The sequence below is a fragment of the Trachypithecus francoisi genome, unplaced genomic scaffold (assembly GCF_009764315.1).
Source record: "Trachypithecus francoisi isolate TF-2019V2 unplaced genomic scaffold, Tfra_2.0 Lachesis_group11, whole genome shotgun sequence".
In the NCBI taxonomy this organism is placed as follows: domain Eukaryota; kingdom Metazoa; phylum Chordata; class Mammalia; order Primates; family Cercopithecidae; genus Trachypithecus; species Trachypithecus francoisi.
Genome location: NW_022681456.1, coordinates 23007749 through 23026226, shown reverse-complemented (window position 1 = coordinate 23026226; position 18478 = coordinate 23007749). Strand labels below are relative to the sequence as shown.

Here is an 18478-nt window from a genome sequence, read left to right as displayed (position 1 = left end):
ATTTTTGCCACCCTTCATTGGCTTCCTGTTGCACTTAAAATAAAATCTAACCACCAAACTGTGACCTACAAGGCTCCACCTGCCTTATGAACTTCATGTCCATGTGCTCTACTCCTCATCCATGGAGCTTCAGCCACTCTGACCTTCTTCCTAAACTTCAAACAGGCCAAGCTTGTTTTCACTTGTGGGATTTTGCATGTACTCTTCCCTTCTGCGTGATATACTCTGCTCCTAACTCTTTGCCCTCCTCTCTCCTTTTCATCACTAGGTCTCAGCCTCAGTGTCTCCACCTCTCAGAGATCTCTGATTACCTGATGTTATCCACTCTCCTTCCCAGCCTGGCCCACCCAGTCCCTCTATCACATTCTACTGATGAATTTCCTTCATAGCACTTATCCCCATCTCAAATATCCTTCATTATGTTTCCTTGTTTATGTTGGTTTCTTCCACTTCAGTGAAAGCAGGGAACCTGCCTGTTCACTTCTGTGTTCTCAGCACTTAGAACAGTGCTGGACACACAGTAGGTACTTAATAAATGTATGATTGGGCCAGGTGCAGTGGCTCATGCCTGTAATCCCAACACTTTGGGAGTCCAAGGTGGGAGGATCACTTGAGGCCAGGAGTTCGAGATCAGCCTGGCCAACATGGTGAAACCCCGTCTCTACTAAAAATACAAAAATTAGCCAGACATGCTGGCATATGCCTGTAGTCTCAGCTCCTCAGGAGGCTGAGGCACAAGAATTGCTTAAACCCGCGAGGAGGAAGTTGCAGTGAGCCAAGACTGCACCACTGCACTCCATCCTGGGTGACAGAGCAAGACTCTGTCTTAAATACAATTGGACTTGCAGGTGTGATATGAGTTTCTCTAGAAAAAGATTATTTCCTATTGTGATAGAATAAACAAGTTAAAATTGCAGAAGAGAAAATGACTCTGATGGTAGTCCTTTGTTGTACATCTAAAGTCATCATCACCATGTCTGTCTCATTCTTTCGATAATGTCGCCTATCTAAAATTATATATTATAGGAAGTTAGAAGACTCCGTGAAGAATGTCTTCAAGAAGAAAGTAGATACCATTATACAAATTGTATGATTAAGGTAAGACAAAGCAGATCAAAAACATTTCTGAGTTTTTTCTATAGCAAAGTCTTCCCTAAAACTTAAGTCTTTCTATTTAGAACCTAGAAGTTCAACTTCGTCGTGCTACTGATGAGATGAAGGCATATATCTCTTCTGATCAACAAGAAAAAAGAAAGGCAATTAGGCAAGTAATTTTGTTGTTTTATATTGAGATACTTAATATTTTCACCAATAAAAGTTTTATAAATAAGATAGAATTATACAAATTTAGCATATTTAAGTAGACACTAAGCTATTAATACTAAATCTTACTAAACATCTAGATATTTCAGCCCTGCTAAGTGGGAATACCTATGATTTTATTTCTTGCTTGCTTACTTTTTGATTGTGGTGAAATATATAAAACGTAAAATTTGCCACTTTACCTATTTTTAAGTGTACAGTTCATTGGCATTGATTACATTCACAACATTGTACAGCCTTCACCACTGTATAGGTAAAAAATTTTTTCATTATCCCAAACAAAAACTCTTGTAACCATTAAGCAATAATTCTTCATTCTCCCTCACCCAGGAATATATATAATTTCATAAATGCTTTGTCATAAGCAGTAAAATTGGTCTCTTTTTAAAGTCCCACATGGCCTAGACTCTAGTCATCTGCCTGCTAATTGTGCAGTGTGATGACTGCATTTTAGCTGGAAATTGTGTGATTGCAGTGTACCAGTCTTCAAAACAAGAAGGATGTATAAATACTGCTTAGTCCTTATATGGTGCTTTTTTTGCAATCCCAGCTTGTGGCATACTGTAATAAATCAAATCCTGCCTAAAAAAAATACATTTATGGTTGAATTGCTAGCTGTGATAAAATGCAGTCATTGAACAACAAAAGCCTTCTTTGCCCCTCATCACAATTCAAATGTTAAATGTTTTGTTATTACTATTCAGTAAAAATTCAGATAAAATGTAGGACTCACGTTTATTCTAGATTGCATTGAGATTTTGAGTGGCATGTACATTAATGTTATAAAAAGAGACTGGGCGTGGTGGTGAGTGCCCATAATCCCAGCTACTCAGGAGGCTGAGGCATGGAAATCACTTGAAACTGGGAAGCAGGGGCTGCAGTAAGCTGAGATCATGCCACTGCACTCCATCCTGAGAGACAGAGGGGGACTCTGTCTTAAAAAAAAAAGAAAGAAAGAAAAAAGGAATCTAAGAAATAGAGTGTCTCGCAGAATCTGAATTTTTTTTCAATGTAATGCACTAGAATGCAAACCAGACTGAAAATATTATATAAATAGAGCAGTGTTTTTTCTAATACTCTAACATACTAAACTTAAAATGTACTTATTCATATTATTTCATTGAATGTAAATTTGGTTCATATAAATCTATATGGCCAATGATAAGAAATGAGAAAAGTTAAATTTGTTCTTAAAAAATAAAAATTTTTTTTTTTTTTTTTTTTTTTTGAGGCGGAGTCTCGCTCTGTCGCCCGGACTGGAGTGCAGTGGCCGGATCTCAGCTCACTGCAAGCTCCGCCTCCCGGGTTCCCGCCATTCTCCTGCCTCAGCCTCCCGAGTAGCTGGGACTACAGGCGCCCGCCGCCTCGCCCGGCTAGTTTTTGTATTTTTAGTAGAGACGGGGTTTCACAGTGTTAGCCAGGATGGTCTCGATCTCCTGACCTCGTGATCCGCCCGTCTCAGCCTCCCAAAGTGCTGGGATTACAGGCTTGAGCCACCGCGCCCGGCCAAAAATAAAAATTTTTATAAATTAAGTTCTATTTCTTCCAAAGTTATCGATATAAATAGTAAAGAAGGAAATAAGTGCTCTTGAACTATTGATTTTCTGATCTGTCTTCTAGCCAGAGATAGATATATATATAGATAGATAGATATAGATATAGATACAGATATAGATATAGATTTTTTTTTTTTTTTTGAGACAAGAGTCTTGCTGTGTCGCTCAGGCTGGAGTGCAGTGGCGCGATCTCAGCTCACTGCAACCTCCACCTCCCAGGTTCAAGTGTATTCTCCTGCCTCAGCCTCCCCAGTAGCTGGGATTACAGGCACATGCCACCACGTCTGGCTAATTTTTGTTATTTGTGTTTTTTTAGTTTATATTTTTGTATTTTTGTAGAGATGGGGTTTCACCATGTTAGCCAGGTTGGTCTCAAACTCCTGACCTCAAGTGAACCACCCTCCTCAGCCTCCCAGAGTGCTGGGATTACAGGCATGAGCCACCACGCCCCACCGAAAATGAGGATTCATCAGGACTAATTGCAAACTTTTCCTTTACTTAGACTGCTATATTTTCTTTTTTTGTGGCTTATGATTTCTTGGAGTCCCAATTTTATATTGTTTACTTTTTTCTTAAATACTACAGTGTAGCTTTACACAGAAAAACAGTCTCTTCTTTGTTGTGTGTTCCTTTACCCTCATCCTTCAGTCTTTATCCTTAACATGTCACCTGCTTTAAATCTCACATTTTGTCTTAAATAGTATTGAAATATAATTTTGTTTATAAGTAAAATACAATGTTATTATGTTTTTAATTTTTACGTTAAAATTATTATTTTTTTAGCTTACAAAAGAAATACTTGTAAAAACAAAAGTAACCATTATGAAGTAGTGTGCACAGAAGTTGAATGCTGTCCATATTGCCATGCCTCAGAAATGTCTACTATTAGTACTTTGGTGTACATTATGCCATATTCTTTTCCCATGCGTTTGCTGATACATCTGTATATATGTGTGTTAGTTAATGAATGGGAAATGTTATATGTATGTGTGTATACACAAATGTATACATATATATGTATATAAAAATAAGATTAAACTACACCTGAGTGTGGTGGCTCACACCTGTAATCCCAGCATTTGGGAAGCTGAGATGAGCGAATTGCTTGATCCCAGGAGTTCAAGATCAGCCTGGGCAACATGGCAAAACCCTGTGTCTACCAAAAAACTACAAAAAAATTAGCCCAATATGGTGACACATGTCTGTAATCCCAGTACCTGGGAGGCTAAAGTGGGAGATTCGCTTGGGCCAGGGAGGTGGAGGCTACAATAGGTGTGATCATGCCACTGCACTCCAATCTGGGCAACACAGTGAGACCTTGTCTTAAAGGAAAAAAAAAGATTAAACTACATATACTGTTTTTCTCTTGATCTAGAATATTTTCCACTTCAGTATTTATAGACTTACCTCATTCTTTTGTATAACTCCTTATTATTTGTTTGAATAAATGTGCCATAATTTGCTTAAACATTTTTCCATCTACAGACATTTAGTTTGTTTGCATATTTTCACTATTATAAGTATTGGTGAAGTAAATAATCTGCTTCTATGTTTATTTAAGTTATGGGATATTTTTGTAGGATGACTTCCTAGAAGTAGAATTGTAAGATTAGGTGCTACTTAATGTTTAGTTGAAATGTATATCCTTTCTCCTTTCTACAAGCCTCTTCAAAAACAATGTGTAATTTAAGCAAATGGGTTGCCATTGTTTTGAGGGGAGATTAACCAGAAATAGTATTTAACATTTTAATTCTCTTAATTTCCTATGGAATGTTTTGCTATCTTTTTTTTCCTTAAATTACTATTTACTTGAAGAACTAAAGATGGCGAAAGACAAAGAATTTGATAATGGGTTTCATTCTGACTCCAGTACCCTAAACTATATTGCCTAGTGTATTTTAGATAGATATATTAATTTATAATTCACTTGTATGATCAAATTATTGATTGAAAGTAAAAATTGAAAGTAAATCATTATGTTGACTCCCTAGGGAACAGTATACCAAAAATATTGCTGAACAAGAAAACCTTGGAAAGGTAAGAATTATTATTTTTTTTTACATGTGTCTGAGTGATTCAGGCTTTCAGTACTGTGTATGGTTTATGACTGTCATTCTTTCCAAAAGGTCATAGTACAGTTTTTGAGAGGAAATTGTTCATTCTTTTTAAAGATAGAAGACTTCCTTAAGAATTTAGTTTTATAGAAATAAAGGCACAATGGATTTTTTAAAGAAAAAATTATCTATTTTTAAATCACAAAGAGTTCATAATAATGTTCTGCATTACAGTTTTCAGATTATCCTCAGGCTGGGCACGATGGCTCATGCCTGTAATCCCAGCACTTTGGAAGGCCAGGGCCAGTGGATCAGCTGAGGTCAGGAGCTCAAGACCAACGTGGCCAACATGGTGAAACCCTGTCTCTATGAAAAATACAAAAATTAGCCAGGCGTGGTGGCAGGCACCTGTAATCCCAGCTACTCTGGAGCCTGAGGCAGGAGAATCGCTTGAACCCGGGAGGCAAAAGTTGCAGTGAGCCGAGACTGGGCCATTGCACTCTAACCTGGGTAACAGAGCAAGACTCCATCTCAAAGAAAAAAAAAAAATTATTCTCAGATACCTCTTTATGTGATAGGTACAAATTTATTCATTTACTTTATTTAATAAACATAAAGCTCTTACTATGATCTAGGCCCTGGTCTAAGCCCTTTACAAACATTAATTTATTTAATACAAACAACTGAAAAACCTTGCTTGAGATACTCATCTCCCTCCTGCCAGAGTTATCAGATGGTAACTGAAATAGGACTGTATGATTATTGTTCTTAGTTCTCTGAGCCACTCCAAGAAGTGGTAGAGAGTAAGTTATGGCCTTGACCATCAGGACTTAAATGACCAACTGATTAGTTATTCTAGCTGACTTCATAAAGCAACGAGTTTAACAAAGACACCAGCTTTGCATTCTTAGGAGAAAAAAAGAAAAAACATATGCTTACTAATAATTCAGAGGAAAGATGACCAGTCATCAAGTGACTTGGCTTCACTCTTAGACTTGTGATTCTAAACAAGCCCTCTAATCACTTTAGAGTTCAATTCTTCATATTTAAACTGCAATAGGTAGATGAGCAGTGAGCAGTCTGGGAAACAAGAGCAAAACTCCATCTCAAAGGAAAAAAAAAAGATAGCCTTTATTATCGAAATTTTCAAACCTGTATTTTAATCAATCCATATATATCCATCATCCAACTCTAATTATTAAATTCGTGGCCAGCCTTGTTTTATCTATAGTCTCATCCAGTACCTGCCCCCAATTTTTTTCTAAATTATTTTTAAGCACATCTCAAACTTCTTATTATTTTATCTCATCACATTTCAGTATGTATCATAAACACTGTTTTTGAACATAACCACAATACCATTATCCTACCAAAAAGAATTTAACAATAATTACATAACATCTAATACCCAATGTTCAAACTTCACCATGATTTATTTGTTTAAATCAGGATCCTACTAACAGTCCATACATTGTTATTAGCTTATATCTCTCTTAAGTCTCGCTCTCTCTAGGTTACTCCCCCATCATTTTTTCCTTACAATTTTTTGTTGAAAAGGAAAAAAAAAAAAAACTGATAATTTGTCCTAGTGGGTTTTCAACATTTTGAACTTTGCTGTTGGTAACCCCTTGGTGTCAATTAGCATGTTCTTCTGTTCCCAGTATATCCTGTGAATTGGTAGTTAGATCTAGAAGCTTGATTAAATATGTTTTGATATTTGGCAAGAATACTTCATAAATGGTGGTATGTACTTCTGTCAGGAGGCTTTCTTCTTATGATGTAGACAGCCATTGATAATCATTTCCTGCATCCATAATTCATTAGAAAGTTGCACAGTGGTAACATTCTGATTATGTCATTCCTTCTTCATTTATTGGCTGGAATAATTCTGTAAGGAGCAACTTCTCCTTATCTTCTGTTTACTTACCCTGAGTTACATTCGTATAAGAAAGGTAGAATAACTGCTTGATTCACTCTTTACTGGTTTTCAAAATGATGAGTTGGTTCTTTATCATCCTTCAAAAGTAATCTTATGACTTTTAGATTGAGCACATTTGATATGTTTCAATCTATTGTGATTATTAGTCCCATTAGTACTCAAATTTGGCCAGTGGAAGCCTCTGAAGTCAGCTTTTGAATCCTTTTGAAAAAACCCTAGTAGACTTTGATGGCTTCTTTGTTTTCTGGTGTGACAGAATGTTCTAATTTCATACTGTACATTTTCTTTCTCAAACCTGAACTTAGCCATTTCTCTAAAAAGTGTTCACCTGTGATTTGTTGATAAGTGACCATTATATCAATGAAAATAAATAAAAAATAAAAGGAAGCCTTCTCAAAGCTGATTCCTCCATTTACTGGGAGAATAGTGAATTCCGTGTACATTATTTCACTTATGGGATGACACACCATACTTAAAAGGAAAAGAAGAAATAATTTTCATATTTGAAAGCATGTATGTGAATCAAATTATAAACATTCATTTGTATAATATTTTAACTAGAGATTTTTGGATTTGTAAGATTTGATATGATTGTCAAAATTGACTTTTTTTTTTTTTTTTTGAGATAGAGTCTCACTCAGTCACCCAGGCTGGAGTCCAGTGGTGTGATCTCCGCTCACTGCAACCTCCACTTTCCAGGTTCAAGTGATTCTCATGCTTCAGTCTCCCGAGTAGATGGGATTATAGGAGTGTGCCACCACACCCGGCTAATTTTTGTATTTTTGGTAGAGATGGGGTTTCTACCTGGTTAGCCAGGCTGGTCTCGAACCCCTGACCTCATGTGATCCACCCACCTCAGCCTCCCAAAGTGCAGGATTACAGGTGTGAGCCACTGTGCCTGGCCCAAAATGGACTTCATCCAAAGATTTCGTGTAAAGTAATGTACTTTTTTCATATGAAAACATTCCTCTTTTTTTTTCTTTTGCAAAGTATCTGGATGGATGCTGTACATACATAAATATTTTTCAAACCTGAAATCCTTTCAAAGACCCAACCTTAATTGCCAAATCTGATTAAAGATTATTTTCCCCCATCCAGTGTAGTGTTTTCTTGCAGGATCATTGGGAAAAGTGGCAATATAACATCAAGTATATTTAAGCAAGTGAACCAATGACTGGCTCATTCCTCAGATGTCAGGCTGTATCATTTAAGAAACAAAGCTTCTTAATCCTCAATGTTTTAGAGTAGATCTAAATTTTCAAGGCAGACAGAACAAACCTAGCCTTTCAAAGTGATGATAGTCTAAGCCCTCTAAGCCAATATAAACTGGGCATCCATAGACCAACTCAGGCCAACTGAGTTTCCCCCCTTCTACACCACCACCTCCTTTAAAGAACAATGAAATATGTGATTAGTGATTTTTGTACATTGCAACCGTAAACAAATGTAAATAATAATAATATTTAAAATATATACATACTAATATACATACTAACTTTGTATTCATAAAGTTAAAGGTTTCAAACACACATGGTTATGAAGCAAATTAAATGCAATATTTCTGACACAGACAGTGCCCACATCCTGTCTTTGGTTCTTTAAATAACTTTTATAGATTGTTAGAATTTTTTGACAAGGAAATTATTCCAATAATATAAGAAAAGTTACAGGTTAAATAGTGCCTTAATTTAAAATCATGTGCAGAAGTCTTAAAATTCTTGGTCTGCCTTAACAGCCTTTCTAAATACTTTTTAGTTTATGAAGATAAAATATTTGTTGTAAGATACATTATTTGTAATGTAAACTTAAATAGATGTATTAATATGCCAGGTATTGCATCAAAAAATGTACTGGTTATATTTATATTTTTAAAATTCTGTGTTCTATTCCTGTTTGCTGTTAACTTTGCTTTCATTATGCATAGCTGGGTGGGCAGTATTTTAATGGGTGGTTTGAATCTGGTCCTCAGCTTAGTTAATCCTCTTATTTGCGCAAGTGCCAACTACCAGCATTCTCATTTGTGTCTCAGATCAACTAGTATATTGACCCTATGTTAAAAGAGGAAAGGATGAGGATGTTCCTGTGCACTCTGCCTCTGTGTCTCTGCTTGGTTTTCTGTCTGTCTTGGTAATTTTCTCATACTCGGTGTCAGTACAGGTATTTGTGACACACTGCGTTTCCCTCTATGTGCACTATCACCTTTTCTACCAAAATGTCAACTGTAGTTGTCTCTAGAGCATGGGATTATGAATGAATTCCTTTCTTTTCCTTTTCTTTTTCTTCTTCTTTTTTTTTTGAGACAGAGTCTCACTCTGTCACCTGGGCTGGAGTGCAGTGGCACTCCAGCTCACTGCAGCCTTGAGTTCCCAGGCTCAACTGATCCTCTTGCCTCAGCCTCCTGAGTAGCTGGGATGACAGGCATGTGCCACCATACACAACTAATTTAAAAAAATTTTTTTTTGTAGAGATGGGGGAGTCTCACTTCGTTGCCCAGGCTGAATTCTCTCTCTCTTTTTTCCTACCTTGTCACCTATTGTCTCTGACTTTGGGTCTACTCTTGCTTTCAGTCACCCTTTCTCAATTTGCCGTAATATGGAACCAAAGTATATTTTTGCAATGTATTGGAGATTCTTTTATTCCTGTTTAAAATTTTAGAGTCAATGAGTAAAACAGTTTTGGCAAGTGGACTGTCTAATATGTTAGTAACAAAAACAATTCTGAGAAGGATTTTGGCTTATTTAATAGTGTACTATTTTTATAATCACTGAGCTTGCTCCCTGAAGTATATGTGCATACAATTTTATTTATTTGGACATAAATAGAGTATACACTGTTTCAGGATAGGATAGAATACAACATTTAATAACAAGAATATTTATAATACATGATAATTTATCAAGTATTTCAATATCTATTATGTCACTTGAAAACATAATCTTATCAAGTAAATACTTTTATTTTCCCCTATTGTTAGCCTTGATTTGTTTTTTGTGTTGTGTTTTTAAGAGACAGGGTCTCGCTCTGTTGCCCAAGCTGGAATGCAGTGGTGACAGCATAGCTCACTGCAGCCTCAAATTCCTGGCTCAAGTGATCCTTCCACCTCAGCCTCCCAACTAGCTAGGACTACAGGCACATGCCACCACCATTCCCAGCTAATTTTTTAGTTTTTATTTTTGTAGAGACAGGGTATCATGTTACCCAGGCAGGCCTTGAACTCCCCAGCTCAAGCAATCCTCCTGCCTCGGCCTCTCAAAGTGCTGGGATTACAGGCAGTGAGCCACTGCGCCCAGCTCCCAGCTTCCTATTATTCACCTGATTTTATTTATTTTTTTTTCTAGCGACGGAATCTCACTCTGTTACCCAGGCTGGAGTGCAGTGGCACGATCTTGGCTCACTCTGCCTTCCAGGTTTAAGTAATTTTCCTGCCTCAACCTTCTGAGTAGCTGGAATTACAGGCACATGCCACCATGTCCAGCTAATTTTTGTATTTTTGTATTTTTAGTAGAGACAGGATTTCACCCTGTTGGCCAGTCTGGTCTCGAACTCCTGACTTCAAGTGATCTGCCCACCTATATAGCATGAGTCCTGTTTTCCACTTGAAACTCCAAGCATACCTGACACATAACAGGTGCTCCATAATTATATCTTGAATAAATAAGGATTAGGTTTTAGTATATAGAATATGCTGATCCTGTTGGTTTCTTGAGAAATTTTTATGTATATGGAAATTCTAAAACAAAAGGTGGACATTTCTCAGGCTTAGGCTAATAAACGAATTATTTTAAAGCTATCTGAGCTATAACTATACATTATTCTTGAGTAATATGTCATGTACATCCTCCTAGCTGGTTTTCATTGGAGAACTAGAAAGGCAAGCAGTTTGACTGAGAGTCTCATAGTGGTGCGATCACAGATCACTGCAACCTCTACCTCCCAGATTCAAGCCATACTCCTGCCTCAGCCTTCTGAGTAGCTGGAATTACAGGCACACGCCACCATGCCCTGCTAATTTTTGTATTTTTAGTAGAGATAGGGTTTCACCATGTTCATCAGGCTGATATCGATCTCCTAACCTCAAGTGATCTATCCTCCTTAGCCTCCCAAAGTGCTGGGATTACAGTTGTGAGCCACCACGCCTGGTCTATTAACCTTTATTGATAATGGAGAAAACTGAAGTCCCAAGAAATTAAGTGCCTTTCTTACTGCTAGAGGAGACAAAACCGATTAAAACTGAAGTCTTCTGACTTCCAAACTCTACATTCTTCTTTTCACACCATGATACTCTTCCATTTTCCTAAGTATCTGTTTCTCTTACTTCCTTCTATAGTTTTGTGTGGTTTTTTTTGTTTGTTTTTGTTTTGTTTTGTTTTGTTTTGTTTGAGACGGAGTCTTGCTCTGTTGCCAAGCTGGAGTGCAGTGGCATGATCTCTGCTCACTGCAAACTCTGCCTCTCAGGTTCAAGCGATTCTCCTGCCTCAGCCTCCCTAGTAGCTGGGACTACAGGCGCACACCCCCCACGCGTGGCTAATTTTTGTTTTTTTGTGTTTTTTTGGAGAACTAGAAAGGCAAACAGGTTGACTTAGTGTCGAGATTAGTAGAGATCTCGATCTCCTGACCTCGTGATCCGCCCGCCTCAGCCTCCCAAAGTGCTAGGATTACAGACATGAGCCACCACGTCTGGCCTTAGCTAACTTTTATAATCTTAGTTTTGATACATTATAGGAGTATGTGGTTTAGCTAACTATTATTTATCTAGTGTAGAAAACATACCATATTCCTCTGACTATAGCAGTAGAAGTAAGCCCCTGTAACTGAGATTTAATTGTTCCTGGTTTTTTTTTGTGGTAGAAACTTCGGGAAAAACAAAAAGTTGTACGAGAAAGTCATGGTCCAAATATGAAACAAGCAAAAATGTGGCGTGATTTGGAACAATTAATGGAATGTAAGAAACAGTGCTTTCTGAAGCAACAAAGCCAAACTTCCATTGGTCAGGTAATTCAGGAGGGAGGAGAGGACCGGCTAATACTGTGAATTGTGTCATCGTTTGGAGTTTTACTTGATACCACTAGCTATAAGCCTAATTTCATAATGTATTTCTTTTTTGAAACTGATTTGTATAGCGTTTTATTTTCAGATTAGCCATTCTTTATTAAGTTTTCGTAGAAAATAATGTTAAGGTAGATTTAGTTTTAATGTTTTTTCATATGAAAAAGAGGCTTTTATTATTTTCCGTAGTTTAGACATCACTGGCATCTTCTGAGTTTTATGAGACAGGAAACTAAGTTTACTATCTGTAAATGTAAACATATGTCCATTAAGAAACATGTAGGTTTTTTTTAGGATGTAATAACCCAATGGCTTACTGTTTTTCTTAATCTTTTTTAAAAAACTTTAGAAGAATCTTTTAGGAATTAGTATCACTTGTTTTGAAGAAACGTTTATCTGAAGTTCAGCAGTTCATACAGTTTCACTTCAGTTTATTTTTCTTCTGTAAAATGCAAGAAAATTTAATATTTTGACTAACATGTTCTGTTTGTATAATTTAAAGGCAAATAAACTTGGTACATATTTTATGTCTATTTAAAAAATGTAAAGTTGTGTCAAAATTTATTCTTTTTAAAGTAAGTATTAACATCTAATATTAAATTGGGATTATTACTTTTCCGTTTTTTTTTTTTTGAGACTGTGTCTTGCTCTGTTGCCCAGGCTGGAGTACAGTGTCGCGATCTCAGCTCACTATAAGCTCCGCCTGCAGGGTTCACGCCATTCTCCTGCCTTAGCCTCCTGAGTAGCTGGGACTACAAGCGCCTACCACCACGCCCGGCTAACTTTTTGTATTTTTAGTAGAGACAGAGTTTCACCATGTTAGCCAGGATGGTCTCGATCTCCTGACCTCTTGATCCACCTGCCTCAGCCTCCCAAAGTGCTGCGATTACAGGCGTGAGCCTCCGCACTCAGCCAGATTATTACTTATTTTCACCAAAAATCTATTACAGATTTTTTTTTCTTGTCTTTGAGACGGAGTCTCACTCTGTTGCCCAGGTTGGAGTGCAGTGGTGTGATGTCAGCTGACTGCAACCTCCGCTTCCAGGATTCAAGCAATCCTCCTGCCTCCACCTCCCAAGCAGCTGAGATTACAGGCGCCTGCCACCACACCTGGCCAATTTTTGTATTTTTAGTAGAAACAGGGTTTAATCGGGCACAGTGGCTCATGCCTGTAATCCCAACACTTAGGGAGGCCGAGGCAGGTGGATCACAAGGTCAGGAGATCAAGACCATCCTGGCTAACATGGTGAAACCCCATCTCTACTGAAAATACAAAAAATTAGCCGGGAGTGGTGGTGGACACCTGTAGTCCCAGCTACTTAGGAGGCTGAGGCAGGAGAATGGTGTGAACCCAGGAGGCAGAGCTTGCAGTGAGCCGAGATTGTGCCACTGCACTCCAGCCTGGACAACAGAGCGAGACTCCGTCTCAAAAAAAAAAAAAAAAAGAAAGGAAAAGAAACAGGATTTTGCCATGTTGACCAGCAGGCTGGTCTTGAACTCCCAACCAACCTCAGGTGATCTGCCCACTTCAGCCTCCCAAAATGTTGGGATTACAAGCGTGAGCCACCCATGCCTGGTCTATTACAGATTTAATAATATAATAACCAGGGTGGGCATGGTGGCTTATGCCTGTAATTCCAGCCTTTGGGAGGCTAAGGCAAGCAGATCATTTGAGGTCAGGGGTTCGAGACCAGCCTGGGCAACATGACAAAACCCCATCTCTACAAAAAAAGACAAAATTAGCCAGGTGTGGTGGCACACCTGTGGTCCCAGCTACTTGGGAGGCTGAGGCTAGAGAATCACTTGAACCTGGGACGTGGAGTTTGCAGTGAGCCGAGATCATGCCACTGTACTCCAGCCTGGGCAATAGAGAGCAAGACCCTGTCTAAAAAAAAAAAATCATCATCATCATCATAATCTGATAGTTATGGGAACTGTTATTTTATTTTATTTTTTCTTTGAGATAGTCTCTTGCTCTGTTGCCCGGGGTGGAGTATATAGTGGCACAATCTCAGCTCACTGCAACCTCTGCCTCCCAGATTCAAGCAATTCTCTTGCCTCAGCCTCACGAGTAGCTGGGATTACAGGCATGCACCACCACACCTGGCTAGTTTTTTGTACTTTTAGTAGAGACGGGGTTTCACTGTGTTGGCCAGACTGGTCTTGAACTCCTAAGCTCAAGTGATCCACCTGCCTTGGCCTCCTAAAGTGCTGGGATTACAGTTACAAGCATGAGCCACCATACCTGGCCTGATATTTTAAATATAAAAAAAATTGTCATAGAATATAGATATCACATATTAAATGTAGCACAAGACTCAAAGTGAAATTCAAGAGTTCAAAATGCTTCCAATCTCTGCTTCATTTGGACAAGGTACTTGAAGATTTCTTTGGTTTCCCTTAGAAAGATACCAAATTCATGTGCCATGCTTTACTTAATTCAATTTTAGTAGTTTTTCAAAATATCTTGGCTTTAGATTTGAAAACTCAAATTTCAAATTGTTAGCATGTCCATCTTAGGCTAGTTCTTTTCAGTTGTCTTTAAGTTTTTTTTTTTTTTTTTTAGAGACAGGATCTTGCTCTGTTGCCCAGGCTGGAAGGCAGTGGTATGCAGTGGTATGATCATAGCTCTATGCAGCCTCAAACTTCTGGGGTCAAGTGATCTTCCTGCTTCAGCCTCCTGAGTAGCTGGGACTATAGGCACATGCCACCATGCCTGGCTAATTTTTTTTGTTTGTTTTGTTTAGAGATGCTATGTAAGCTGTTTTTGTGTCAGTATATAGAAATACCTGAGGCTGGCTAATTTATAAAGAAAAGAGGTTTAATTGGCTCATGGTTCTGCAGGCTGTACAGGAAGCATAGTGATGGCATCTCCTCTTGGCCAGGGCCTCAGGAAGCTTCCAGCCATGGCAAAAGCTTCCTGGTGAAAGGGGAGCCAGCACATCATATGGAAAGAGCAGGAGCAAGAGGTCAGGGGCAGGTGTCATTCACTTTTTTGTTTTTTTTGTTTTTTGGTTTTTTTTTGAGATGGAATCTCGCTCTGTCCCCCAGGCTGGAGTGCAGTGGCACGATCTCGGCTCACTGCAAGCTCCGCTTCCTGGGTTCACGCCATTCTCCTGCCTCAGCCTCCCGACTAGCTGGGACTACAGGCGCCCGCCACAGCACCTGGTTAATTTTTTGTATTTTTAGTAGAGACAGGGTTTCACCGTGGTCTCGATCTCCTGACCTTGTGATCCGCCCACCTCGGCCTCCCAAAGTGCTGGGATTACAGGCGTGAGCCACCGCGCCTGGCCTGTCACTCACTTTTAAAGAACCAGATCTTGTGTAAATTCAGAGCTAGAAATCACTCATCACCATGGGGATGGCACTAAGTTATTCACAAGGATCCACCTCCATGATCTAGACACCTCCCACCAGGCCTCACCTCCAACACTGGAGATTACATTTCAACATGAGATTTGGAGGGGACAAACATCTAAACCATATTAGATGGGGTCTCCTTTTGTTGTCCAGGCTAGACTTGAACTTGTGGCTTCAAGTGATCCTCCCACCTTGGCCTTCCAAAGTGCTAGGATTATAGGCATAAGCTACCATGCCTGGCCCAAAACTTTTTTTTTTTTTTTTTTTTGAGTTGGAGTTTTGCCCTTGTTGCCCAAGCTGGAGTGCAGTGGTGCATCTGGACTCACTGCAACCTCCACCTCCCAGGTTCAAACCATTCTCCTGCCTCAGCCTCCCAAGTAGCTGGGATTACAGGCATGCACCACCACCAAAAACATTTTTTAAAGAATAAAATTGTTTCTACCCTGTAAAAAATATGGATCTCTCTGTTCCCATGTGTGTCCTACTTTTAATTTTTGTTTGAAAGGTTTTTTATTGGTAATCAAAGGGCCTCACTAGCTAGAGATAATTGGTAATGCTAGGAGCTGTAGCAAGAAGAGATGGGGTCCATCAGAATAAGGAAGAACTGGACTTACCAGGAAAATATGGAGAGAAATATCTTTTAAATTTTTATAAGGAAAACAGAAGAATTTCAGTGTTCATAAGTGATTTGAATTGGTCCTCTGCCTTGTTTTATCCTCTTATTTGTGCAAGTATCAGCTGCCATCATTGTCATTTGTGCCTTTAGATCAACTAGCAGACCAGCAGTCCCCCAAAAGAGGAAAAGCTGTGTCTCAGTGAGTAGAAACAAATCCTTAATTCAATCATCATTTTTTGGATAACGACATAGATATATTTGTGTGGTGTTGGCTACTGGCATGTTGTTTTTAAGCCAATAGTAAGTGATGCTACTTTAAACAGAATATGAATTCCTTTGCAAGTATTTGAAAAAGACTAGATGCCCTTTATAGAAACAGCATTTTATTCCTCCAGAGGAAAGTCAGTTCACAAAATTATTAAGCCTAGTGATTATTATTTTTTAGCCCTTCACTGTCTTTGGTACTCCTCTTGATGTTCTTCACTGTCTTTGGTACTCCTCTTGATTTTTAAAATGGTTAATGACAGATACTCCACAGAATCCTTAGAATTCTACTGATTTGATTATTACTTGCCGCCTTTATTCCATACAGAAAGAATGTGTGGATTAAACACAAAGGCAGCTCCAAATTACTTTATTCACTGAAGCAGAACATCATTATTACTTCAAGAAAAGCAAATTGAAAAAAAAAACTCTAAAAGTACAAAGTTATTTATAGATTGTATGTAACATTGGACATTTAGTAATGCAGCTTAATGGGTTTAATGCAGTGACTTTCCACTCATTTCATGATTTGATTAGAACATTAAAAAGCTTTAACTAACCCTGACAGTCTTTGACAGCTGGCACTTACTGAAGAGCTTATTACATTTTTCCTCCAGGATTGATACTCTGGCTAGCTAATTGATCAGAGTACTTAATCATTTCAGAAACTAATTCGTCTTTCATGTGATGGCCCAAATAAAGGAGAAGAATGCAGCCTGTGAAATCTGCCTCTGTGTTCACAGATTTCCTTCTTCTAATTGCCAGCTGTTGCATGGGACTGACTGTATAATTGTAAATTTCAAAAGGCCACTGCTTAAATTGCTTTCTGTGTTAGTTCAGGAAACAATCCAACTTTAAATGGTGTCTTTTAAGAAGAATCTTATAATATGATAATGTGCTTTCTGTTATAAATCTATTAACAACTGAATTCCAAAGCCATGTATTTTCTAGGTCTGGGGAATGTACCAGAAGGGTCTTAGAACACTGTTCAAATCCATATGGAAATGAAACCAGAAATTGCAGAACACCTACCTTTTTCTTTAGATTAATACTTGCCCTTATTTTGCTCTAATTCAGGAGATAATAATAAAAGAAATTTTATTTAAACTATCAGATAAATATAAATATGTTATTTTGCCTAATTAACATTTATAAGTTTTAAGGTCTATGCACTTTCCAAGTCTGTTTCTTTTCTTTTCTTTTTTTTTTTTTTTTTTTGAGACAGAGTTTTGCTCTTTTTGCCCAGGCTGGAGGGCAGTGGCAGGATCTTGGCTTACTGCAACCTCCACCTCCCGGGTTCAAGCGATTCTCCTACCTCAGCCTCCCAAGTAGCTGGGATTACAGGCATGCACCACCATGGCTGGCTAACTTTTTGTATTTTTAATAGAGATGGGGTTTCACCATATTGGTCAGGCTGGTCTTGAACTCCAGACCTCAAGTGATTCACCTGCCTCGGCCTCCCAAAGTGCTGGGATTACAGGCATGAGCCACCGCGCCCGGCCCCAAGTATGTTTCTTAACTTTTTTTTTTTTTTTTTTGAGACGGAGTCTGGCTCTGTCGCCCAGGCTGGAGTGCGGTGGCCGGATCTCAGCTCACTGCAAGCTCCGCCTCCCGAGTTTACGCCATTCTCCTGCCTCCGCCTCCCAAGTAGCTGGGACTACAGGCGCCCGCCTCGTCGCCCGGCTAGTTTTTTGTATTCTTTAGTAGAGACGGGGTTTCACCGTATTAGCCAGGGTGGTCTCGATCTCCTGACCTTGTGATCCGCCCGTCTCGGCCTCCCAAAGTGCTGGGATGACAGGCTTGAGCCACCGCGCCCGGCCTGTTTCTTAACTTTTTAAGGTAACACAATGCAGAGCACTTTTTAGTAATTTGACTAAAATAAAAGGCTAAATATATTGCTGAAACTAAAAATATACAAATTTGCAGAATTTTTCTGAATTGAATATGAAAATATGACAAATTAGTAACTTGCCAAAGCTGTCTTTACAAAGACAAAGTCAAAGTTTGTATTGAAAAATGACTTTGTGGCTGGGCGCAGTGGCTCACACTTGTAATCCCAGCACTTTGGAAGGCCAAGGTGGGCAGATCATCTGAAGAGTTCATGACCAGTCTGACCAACATGGAGAAACCCCGTCTCTACTAAAAATACAAAATTAGACAGGTGTGGTGGTGCATGCCTGTAATCCCAGCTACTCAGGAGACTGAGGCAGGAGAATAGCTTGAACCTGGGAGGTAGAGGTTGCAGCGAGCTGAGATTGCGCCACTGCACTCCAGCCTGGGCAAGAAGAACGAAACTCCATCTCCCCCCCAAAAAAAAGAA

General features: G+C 38.8%; 1 protein-coding gene across 6 annotated transcripts in view; it reads left to right on the top strand.

Moving 5' to 3' along the window:
- IFT81 (intraflagellar transport 81) overlaps positions 1–12466 on the top strand; it is a 95168-nt gene extending 82702 nt beyond the window's left edge. For 4 of the 6 annotated variants that reach the window (XM_033220651.1, XM_033220650.1, XM_033220653.1 and 1 more), the window contains 4 exons: positions 1027–1098; positions 1179–1264; positions 4871–4916; positions 11721–12462. In XM_033220651.1, the coding sequence (XP_033076542.1) occupies positions 1027–1098; positions 1179–1264; positions 4871–4916; positions 11721–11903 (387 nt within the window). In that variant the 3' untranslated portion in view covers positions 11904–12462. Of the gene's footprint in view, positions 1–1026; positions 1099–1178; positions 1265–4870; positions 4917–11720 lie in introns of all 6 variants that reach the window. The other 2 variants (XM_033220648.1, XM_033220649.1) reach the window with 1 other exon arrangement.
- The last annotated feature ends 6012 nt before the right edge of the window (positions 12467–18478 follow it).